The 11,275-nt window shown below is 39.4% G+C and overlaps 1 protein-coding gene across 2 annotated transcripts in view; it reads left to right on the top strand.

Moving 5' to 3' along the window:
• Tbcd (tubulin folding cofactor D) overlaps positions 1-6,689 on the top strand; it is a 47,119-nt gene extending 40,430 nt beyond the window's left edge. For both annotated transcript variants that reach the window (XM_076202128.1, XM_076202129.1), the window contains exons 17-20: positions 773-968; positions 2,804-2,989; positions 3,774-3,959; positions 4,183-6,689. In XM_076202128.1, the coding sequence (XP_076058243.1) occupies positions 773-968; positions 2,804-2,989; positions 3,774-3,959; positions 4,183-4,419 (805 nt within the window). In that variant the 3' untranslated portion in view covers positions 4,420-6,689. The remainder of the gene's footprint in view (positions 1-772; positions 969-2,803; positions 2,990-3,773; positions 3,960-4,182) is intronic.
• Positions 6,690-11,275: the final 4,586 nt, after the last annotated feature.

Below are 11,275 nucleotides of genomic sequence, written 5' to 3'. Positions count from 1 at the left end.
TAAAAGGAGATTATATGAAAGGTGATTTGCCAGTGAAACTGTATGGGGTGGAGACTTGGAATTCAAGAGAGGCAGAAAGGTAAAGGTTGAGCTGAAATGTGAGAAGTGTGGTAGGGGTTACAAGGTTGGATAGTGTGAGAAATGAAAAGGTGAAGAGGATAGCAGTGGTGGAAAAAGGAGATGGCAGATATGGGTTGATGAAAGAGTACTGAGATGGTTTGAACACATGGAAAGAATGAGTGAAAAAAATTAGTGAAAGAGGTGTGGAAGGCATAGGTGGATGAAGTAAATTGAAGGGACAACTGAGGATGAGATGGATGGATGGGCTGAAAGTGGATTTGGGCAAGAGGGAATGACTGTTGAGCGAGGAAGGAAGAAGACAGTAGGTAGGGGTGAGTGGAGAATGACTGTATATAGATGATACTGTAATGCAAGGAAGGGAGGGGGGATGGGGGGGAGTAGAGAGTAGTTATGTGTGGATGATATTTTGATGTAGCCTGAAGGGTAGTCTCCCTCTCTCCTCACCTCTGTTTTCTGCATGAGGGGGCAGGGAGGAGGGGGTGTCGTTGATTGAATGAAGTGGCCTTGCTCTGGATGTACTGTCTTGTCACATTGCTTCTGACCCAGGGCAGTGGATGGGAAATGGGTTGGGGTGGGTATTTACCTTTGACTTTGCTTCCTCCCCTGTGAGGGGGAAAAAGCCCTTGGTACATAGATAGATTACAGTTATATTGATTTTGTACTAATGCCCTATCTGTTGATGCCTTTTCAGTACACCTCCCATTCCGTACATTCCTTGTGAGACTGAAGTTCTTACAATTCTTCCTGCACAACGATGTGCTGAAATGAACTGGGCTTCAGAGTCTCAGACACTCGTCCTATTAGCTCAGTTGCTGGCCCTGCGAGAATATCGGTATCGTCTCATCCTTGGATTTGTTTACTCAGCAGGAGGCCTTTCCGCTAACCTGGTAAGAATATTCCCATCTCTCTTATAAATTGGAAGTCATTTACAGATATCTCCTGATACATCAGTCAATCAACCTGTTGCCCAAGGTCTTTCTTGCAGGAGATCTATGGGTTCTGGGTACTGGATTGACCCACAGTTCACCCAAGGAAGAGATATTGTGTTGTTTTCTGGATAAGGCAAAAGTGGGGTAGTGTAGTATTAAGCGCTCTCCATCATCTGTGCAGTGATTACATATGGATCAATTTGATGTGGCTAGGTTCCACTTGGTTATTATTGAAATTGGTATTTAATTGTGATTCCAGGGATGCAAAAGTGTTCTATGAAAATTTACTTGGATTCTTATTACAATAATTGTGAAATTTACATTTATTTGCATAATGTAACAAAAGATTCACAACTATATACTTATATTAAAGCCTACAAAACCCTTTTCCCAAAGACTACAGGTAATGAAAGAAAAAAATCAAAATGGCTATCCCAAAAAATACATACATACATATACCAAAGACTTTTCCCCTTTACCAGGGAGGTAGCCAAAGTCAAAAGGCATAATTCCACTCCCATCCATTTCATCCCCACATACTCCACTCCCATCCACCACCCCTGCCTCCCTCTTATCTTGGCTCCTCATGGATGATGGGTCATCCCTGCATCTCACCCTTGGTCAGAAGCAATGCAGCAAAACACACCCTAGGACAGTGGGTGAGATGTAGGGATGACCCATCATCCCGGAGGAGCCAAGAAAAGAGGGAGAGAGGGGTAGTGAATGGAAGTGGAGTATGTAGGGATGAAATAGCTGGGAATGGATTTATGCCTTGACTTTGGCTACCTCCTAATGGGCAAAAAGCCTATGGTATATCTATGTATGCACAGTTCCTCAAAGAGTTCAAAGTTCATCATCATGGGGTAAGGTAAGGCTCTGGTTGAGTCGTTATGATGCTGATAATACAACGAGTTCCTCAAGGAGGCTTTGTTTCGCCTGTGGGCCTCAAGGAAGCTTTGCTCAAGTTATGCAGCTGGGTAGCGTGTGTCCCATGGGACCTCTTGCGGGTTGGCAAGGTTGTGGGATGGCCAGTAGAAGAGATAAGGGAGGAAGAGTGAGGACAATCTTCCTAACATGGCCTGATTTCAATTGTGCCATTGTGATTCTTGCCTTTTTGTGTTTGTATGTAGGGTGGGGTAGGGGGTTTGGATTGAACGCTTGGCTGGGGGAGTCATGTGGAGTAGTTTGGGCATTGGTCTAGAAGTGCTTGTTTTGTGATTCAAGTCTGTATATTTCTGTATGGACATGTTGTCAGGTGTGGGTGGTAGATTGCTACAGATGTTTCAGCAGTATTCAGATAATGTAGTTTTTTGTTGCATACTTTTTTAAAACTTCATCTTAAACACAATGAGGTTCGTACTTCCCTACTTCAAATTCCATGTCTCCAGTCCTTACACTGCCATGGGCACAATCATTCCCGCATACAATCTTCTCTGTGTTTACCCACGGGTACTTATTTCTTGTAATACTTTTCATTCCTTCCAAACATTTAGTTGCATCCCATTCTTTATAATAATACCTCTATTTCCAATCCTCCAGGAAATTAGGATGGGTACCTGCATTACTTTTCATTCTTTGATCTCCCTGTGGTAGTGGTAGGAGAAGAATGTTGCTACTGTATTCCTTCGAGTTGTAGAAGATGACTAAATAGGGTGGAGTAAGGAAACTAGGTTCCCCCCTCCCCTCCACTATATTTTTCTACTCCAAAATTTCAAGGCTTCTTGTGTATACTGTATATGAAATTTGTTTATTAATTGAATATTTAACTTATTAATTTTTTTCTCTTGCTACAGTCCCGCTTTGCTTTGGATGCTCTGCAGTCCTTCCTAAATGACCGTAGTGATGATGAGACTACACTGGAGGCCTTTGTAGAAGCAGTACTTACCGTGTTAGCAGACCACCAGCGTGTAGATCGCATCAGTCAGCCTCTTATCAAAACCATGGGAGACTTAATGAGTGCCTCCGTTGTATTGGATCAGGTATTATACAGCTGTTTCTTACCAGCAGTATCTTGTTCTACTGTAGACAGAATATTGCACTGATCCATAATGGTGTGTTTGTCTATGGGATTTGTAAAGGAAGCACATAATGTGGATATGAAAATTCTATCCACCCCAGACTAGATTATACAGTGGTGGTATGGTTCAAGAAGTTGTAATCTTTTCTTGTATGTCATATGAACAGTACTACAAATTTTCTTCCCTGAGTGACATATGAACCCAGTAGTTGTGGCTAGGTTCCTCCAAGCTAGATCCCTTATGAGTGATACTCAAGGCTCAAGTGAATAATCCTAGGTGATTGCTTTCCATATAATCTTAATTTTTCACTATAATTACCTTTTTCCCCCTACTGATTGCAGCTTTCTTGTTACTTATGTTTTCTTTATACAGTGGGTCCTCCTTATACAGTAATTCTCTATCTGGTAAATTCACAATTACAGTATTTGGTAATTACTACCCTCAATTCTATGTACGGTAAGAAAAATTCACAGATACGCTATTCGCTAGATGTTTTGAAGAGGAAAGAGCAGGGAGAAGGTACGTCTGCCATATCCTATTATTACATGTTATAATGGGTTCGGTATACAGTAATTTCAATTAGCGGTAAGGTTTTCAGGAACACATATGTACCGTATAACGAGGACTTATTGTACAAGCGAATTTTATCTGGTCTCTGACTGAATATAATTACACATATAACTAAACATACATGTATAAATATACATTGCATTGATGCATATTAATAACAATGTTTGTTGTTAAGGTACTCGAGACCAAGTCATCCCTGTCCAGTCACCTTTTAGCATTGTTGAAGCGTGAGACTTTCCAGTGTCGTGACTTCTACAAGCTGTCTTCTAGCATAGCTTTGTTATGTGAACTTCTACGGCTCAATAACCAAAGTGTGACTACAGCTGCGCTTACCCATCTTGCAGTCTTCTTAGGTTATCGTGTAAGTCTACTTCTTTCGTCCTTTTACTTGTATTTCACTAAATGTAATGTACAGGAAATAAGATACATTAATGAAGTTTTGTGTCTTTTTCTCCATTTATCATCTGTTCCTTTCTTCACATTTTCTTCCATCCCTACCTTTATTTCTTTCACTGCTCAAAATTCTTTTCCTTTCTCCTGCATGAGAATGTATCTAATATATTTTCATATTGTTCTCACCTCAGTATCCAAAGGTGCGAGCTCTGACAGCCTCCAGTATGCTAACGGCACTACAGGATTATGCTGATAGTGGTTTGGTGAGTGATGAAGTGGAGACTGAAGTGTTCACCATACTTGAAGACACCCCATGGATGGATGACATGACACATGCAAGGTCACAGCGAGACAAATTGTGTCAATTGATGAATGTACAGGCACCTCGGGCAAATAATGCTCAACAACAGCAGCAGAATTTGGTGTGAGCAGACCTTTAGATAATAGAATTGACAAAAGAAGAAAACAAAAAAATGTCTTGCAAATGGACTGATATTATACATTCCCAATTCATGAGAGTAGAATGAGCCAAGAGAGGCAGACTTATGGGAAGCCAGCCCAGTCACAAGTCACTTACCTGCCCTCTCTTGTATGAACGCTTTCCATGTTTACAGTTCCATGCTCAAGTTTTCTAGGAGTTCGTTGGCAATTTTCAATTTTACAAAAGTTACTTGCTTTTGATTTTAAAGTTTGGCTTAGTCACAGTGAAAGCATTGGTAAAGTCATATGAAATAAGGTAATGGTACTGATCAATGGTATGTACTTTGAGATGTCACTGCATACAGATCAGACTGATATCTTCATTGTACACAAGTAATGGTTAATTTGAATATGAAAACATCATATGGATGACACTTAAGGGCTATACTGTTTGCACTATGTATGTATGCTACCTATCATTACATTGGTTCTTTGTTCCTAGATTCTCCCTATCATTTATTTTGAAGACTGTATAACATAGTAACATTGAATTATGTTGTACACAAAGGCCTTAATACCCCTTATAAAGGAGGTGGCCAAGACAAAGCAACTCTGGGAGAAAAATATGAAAAAAGGATATGGGGAACCTTAGTTCCCTTTTCCATATCTATAAACAAAAAGGCCTCATCCCCCTCATAAGGGAGGTAGCCAGCCAAGGAATGCACCCATCCTTCACCCATCTCACACCCTCTTATTTCGGGTCCTTGTGGATGAAGGGTCATTCCTACCCCCTGACTAGGTTAGAAGCAGTGCAGCAAGACACACCTTGATTTAATTGCCAATTCTGGCACACAGGGAAGTGGTGGCAGTATTGGTGGCCCCCACCACAAGGTGCTGAGGAATAACAATTAGGAGAGGCAGAGGAAAAATTTAACCACTTCAGTACAATGATACCTACATAGGCGTCATGAAGCACGAGTGGGTACATGAGGATGCCAGTGTTGGTATCTTGATTATATATATATATATATATATGTAATTTTTTTTTTTTTTTTTTTTTTTTTTTTTTACACAATTTACCCCCAGATTCTGTGAACTTGTTTGATCACATTTTCTGTGTTAATTATACTCAAAGTAAAAGAGAACAAGTAATACAGCAGTAACATTATATTTTATAATGCGAGTAGTGTGATGCAGTGTACATATGGCAGCTGATGCTGCACGCAAAAATTTGACTTGTACTAAAGTGGTTAAACAGCAAGATCAATTTTATGTTTTAAAAGAATGCTGCATGACTGATTTACTGGGGTGTCACTGAATTCCCTAAGATATAAAACTTGCAAAACTAAACATGCATAGTAACTGAGTATGAATTACTGAACTTTAAATAATTGTAGCAATTCATAGATATATGACAGAGTCATAAATCAGCGAGCAGGGCATTGGGTTTTGGGAATATACATACATAGGTTCCTAAAGACCTTCTTTCCCTTATAATGAGGGTGGCTGAGTGAAACCACATCCACCCTACACCCACCAAAACAATCATCACCCCTGCCATCTTGGCACCTTGAAGATGAAGGGTCATCCTTGTACCCTACTTCCCTGCTTGGGTCAAAAGAGTGCTGCAAGATATAGCATCTCCACAGAAGGATTCAACAGCCAAAGCTGGTTTAACCCTACAGCTTTACTACATTATATAGCCAAAAAATAAATGAATAAATAATTCACAAATTTATATATTTGTATTATTATTTATTATTATTATTTTGAACAAACAAAAACATCCCATTGAGGTAAATCATTCTTGTATTGACTGCATAAATTTTATGGTCAAAATTTTAGAACCTTTAGTGGCATTCCTGCAGGCCAGATTCATGCAACACTGTTTTATGATTGTAAACTAATCTCCATTGAAAAAATAATGCTGATCACTTAATTTCTACCATCCTAACTCTACCACCTCTGCAATATTGTTCCCAAAAATAGAAGTTCTGCTTACAGTTAACAAAATGCTACCAAATTTCTAAGCAAAAAATGGGGTCAACTTATAAATGGGTAATAATTGTAATAATTTTGGTGAGGGGCTGATGAAAGTCAAAGCCTGTGACCAAGGCTTCATTATGTCAGCCGTCTAAGTTTAGTTTTTGTTAACATTTATGTCGCAAGTATATTTTATCTTAATTGCGCCTGAATGAATATATTCTAAAAAAAACTAAGTGCAGTTTTGCTGAAACATATATCAATGTAAAACTGGATAAAATACATGACAAAACAAGACTTTACTTAACCTTTTACTGTTCAAGAATTTTTAGTAGTTTCTGGTTGCTGCATTACTTCTGACCCAGGGCAGTGGGCAAGATGCAGGGGTGATCTGTCATCCAGGAGGAACCAAGAAAAGAGGGAGGAAGGGGTGGTGAATGGGCATGGAGTATGTGGGGATGAAATGGGGGGGGGGGATTTATGCCTTTTACTTTGGCTACTTCCCTTGTAAGGGGTATAAGGGAGGTAGCCAAAGTCAAAAGGCATAATTCCACTCCCACCCAGTCCACTCCCATTCACCACCCCTCACTCCCTCCTTTTCTTGCATCCTCTTGGATGATGGGTCATCCCTGCAACTCGCCCATTGGCCTGGGTCAAAATCAATGGAGGAAGACACAATGCACCCACAACAAGGCCACTTCAGTTAATTGGCAACCATCCCTCTCCAGCTCATGCAGAAAAAGAAGATGAGGAACAACATATTAAAGGGATAATTGCTGTACAAAAGTAGTATCATTCTTCTAGTAGAGATTTTACTCTAACATAGACAAAATTATATCTCTAGTCTGAAGGGGCACCCCAAAACAGTCCCTAAAGCATCTGCTTCATACTACTGTGAAACCAATACTGGAGAGCCTGGCTGTTTCCATCTTCTATATGGCTGCAGGTTTCCATTAAGTGAAATTTGAATCATATCCCAGTTTCTGCTGTAATACATGCCATTTCAGCAAAAATACTAATTGATTAATTAACTGTTGCCTCAAGTTTCACTAAGTGGAAAACCTGCAGTCCTCCAGTGGCTGCAAATTGGGTGTAGTGCCAATTTTATAGGTACCCATCCCTATCATGTAACATTAAGTTATTAGTACATACATATATATATATATATCATGGACTTTTTCCCCCTTATGAGGGAAGTAGCCAAAGTCCAAAGGCATAAATTCACTCCCACCCATTTCATCCTCACAAACTCCACTCCCATTCCCCACCCCTCCAACCCTCCCTCTCATCTTGGCTCCTCCTGGATGATGGGTCATCCTGCATTTCACCCATTGCCCTGGGTCAGAAGCAATGCAGCAAGACAGCACACCCACAGCAAGGCCACTTCATTTACTCGGTAACCCCACCTCTCTGTCCCCTCATGCAGAAAAAGAGGACGGGGCTGCATCCAAATACTGTCACACATAACAACTCCCTAACCCCCCTCCATCTTCCACCCACTCCCTTCCATGCATCACAGCATCATTCATATACAACCATTCTCCACTCACCCCTATCTTCTGTCTTCTCCTTCCTCAAGACATCCATCCTCTTTCTCAACACCCCTTTTACCCCATCCATCCATTTCATCCTTGGTTGCCCCCTCATGTTCACTCCACCCACACTTATTTTACTAATCTTTCTTCACTCATTCCTTCCATGTGTCCAAACCATCCCAATACTCTTTCATCAACCCTATCTCCTGACTCCTTTTCAACCCCCACTCTCCTCATTTCTCTATTCTAGTAAATCGTACTATACTAGTTATGTATTTGATATTCATGCATAGCTATTCAGTCCATTAGAAACAGGATCAAATTAAATGACCATGATGCTCATATGCTACATGGTACATATGTATGTTTTTTACTTTTCTGGTGGACGAACAAAAATAAACCCACTGAAGAAGACAAAAGGGTTTCAAGATCTCCCCACACATCCACGACATGAAAGGAATACTGAAGACACAGACTCATCTAATACTCTGTCATACTTGCAGGTGTGTATGTTGTGATATCCTTATATCCAACAATCTTCTCAGAGATTTTGTCTCAGACACGTTCAAACTCTTCCTCTCTGATGTTCCATTTTTCTACCCCATACAATGCTGTTTGCACAATCACCCTTTCATACTATCTCCTCTAGGCATCCATTCCCAAATATCTATTTCTCATTATACTTTTTAATATCCCAAAGAATTTACTTCTCTCAATCTACATTCCATCTCCACCTCCACTCCTTTTCCACCACATGCATACATACATACATATACCAAGGCTTTCCCCTTACAAGGGAGATAGCCAAAAAGGAAAAGGCATAAAATCATTCCCACCCATTCCATCCCTGAATACACTCCACACCCCTCCACCCTCCCTCTTATCTTAGCACCTCCTGGATGACGGGTCATCACTGCACCTTGTCCACTGCCTCAAATATCTAAACCTATCCACTTCCTCTCTCCCATAATACTTCCAATTCGCTGCCACCCTCTCCCCTTGTACATCTCATCAACTTATTAGTAATGTGATACTAATAGTTTCTTGTTGTCACCAAGCAGCATCCCCAAGCAATAATCTTACCCCCTCCCCCAACAGCCACCACTCACTTACAGAGGTGCCGTAGTAGTGCTCTGGTGAGCTTTGGCAGCACTGCAATCCTGCTGGCACTAGTCCTTGGTTCCTCCCACAGATCTCTCTGGGAAAAAACTTTGGACTATTGTTCACATTGCATTACAAAGGATTACAAAGGCGAAGCATGCCGACAGGAGACCTTTTGATCCATATCTAGGTCGGATGCGAAAAAAAAATCATAATAATAAAATAATGAATAAAAAACTATGATAATGTAAATAACAAATAAAATACATAAATAAATGCATAGGTATAGTTAAATGATAAACAAACAGGTAAATAGTAATAATAATAAATTGACATATAACTAATAATAAATGAAAATCAGACAGACAAATGATAAAAGAAAAAAAAAAAATAATAATAATAATATAAGATAAATTATAATCATTACAGCATCTTACTTAGGTGTTTATCTAAATGATTCTTAAACCTTCGAACTGAACTACATTGCACTACCTGTGCAGGAAGTTTATTCCATTCATTAACTACACGGTTGGCAAAGTTGTTTCTACCTACTTTCAAGTTGAATCTATTTCTGGACAGTTTGAGACCATTGTTTCTTGTCTGATTCTCATTCAATGTAAAAATTTGGTCACTTTTGATGTTGTCAATTCCCTTTAGAATTTTAAAGACCTGTATCAAGTCACCTCTGAGTCTACGCTTTTTTAGGGTAAACAGATTCATATGTTTTAGTCGATTTTCGTATGATTTATTTTTGATGTTTGGAATAAGTTTTGTGGCTCGCCGTTGTACTTTTTCCAGTCTGTCAATGTCTTTAATGAGATTCGGTGACCATACGGAAACAGCATATTCCAAATGTGGACGAACTAACAATTTATATAGCTTGTTAATGAGTGATGGACTTTTGAAATCAAAAGATCGTGCAATCAGTCCTAGAATCTCATTTGCTTTCTCAGAGGCTGAAATACACTGCTTGGATGATTTGAGGTCGTTACTGATAATTACGCCGAGATCTTTTTCACTATCCACTTTTGTTAACGAATTTCCAAATAACTTGTAATCGTACTTACTGTTATTTTTACCTATGTGCATTACCTTGCATTTACTTGTGTTAAATTTCATTAGCCACTTTTCAGACCATTGCTGTAATTTATCTAAATCTTCTTGAATATCTAATTGGTTTGAGTGATCATTTGCCACTCCGCACAGTTTTGTATCATCAGCAAATTTGGAAACAGTAGATTTTAGTCCATGGTCTATATCATTTATATAGAGTAAGGGAGCATTTCTATGTCACCAGCAGAAAGCTGTAAGGGACGGGGATAAGTCACCAATTGTCAGTTTTCCATATTAGGAAAAGTAAGAAATACAATTGAAGTTGATAGATAGATCTTGGGTCCAGTCCAGAGACTGAGTGCCAGCCCTTCCTGATGGAGGTGAAGGGGTCAATGGTTTTTGAAAACCAGCAGCTTCATTGTCCATCTTGGAGGTATCCATCATTGGTTCCCAAAAATACCATATTTCTGTGAATGTAGTATATCAAACACATACATACATATACCAAAGGCTTTTTCCCCCCTTACACAGGGGGTAGCCAAAAAGAAAAAAGCATAGAAACCACTCCCATATCAAACACAGAATGATTAAATATCACTGATATGTAACAGTACACATGAAGGCCTTTACCCACTTAAAGGCCATTAGGAACATACATCCTCCTTCCCATAACTAAAAAACTGCACTACATACCTATGGCCCCCTCTCCTTACCCAAGCCAAATAAGAAAGTACAATAATCTTAATCTGCCCAGGAATATCATGATTACCACCCATGGTCTACATCTATCTCCAACCAACTGCAGCCATATAATTTGCTGTGGATGTGCCTAGATCCTTTTTTTTTTTTTTTTTTATTTGGATTAGGTTGTGTTTGTACTTTTTACTTTTCTAATTTCAAGATAAATGTCCTATTCATTCATCTCCCTCTGTGAATTGTGATTGGATGATTTTTTCTGAAATACTGCACTCTTTTACTCTCTGCCATCTGATGTACAATAACACACATTCTACTAAAATACCCTACAACAATAATCATTCTTACCCTGTGAGGTGGCAAGTGCTCATTATAAACAGTTACCACTACCAGGCAGTAATCCTTTATGTAAATAAACGATGCAACTACAGCACTGCCATTATGTCCAAGAGACCAGTTATATTATCTACACCTTGGGCAAAAATAAAGGCACATG

This window comes from Oratosquilla oratoria, chromosome 18 (genome assembly GCF_046742065.1).
Source record: "Oratosquilla oratoria isolate Oo_2021 chromosome 18, ASM4674206v1, whole genome shotgun sequence".
In the NCBI taxonomy this organism is placed as follows: domain Eukaryota; kingdom Metazoa; phylum Arthropoda; class Malacostraca; order Stomatopoda; family Squillidae; genus Oratosquilla; species Oratosquilla oratoria.
The sequence above is the reverse complement of the archived record's forward strand: the minus strand, read 5'-3'. Positions and strand labels throughout refer to the sequence as shown.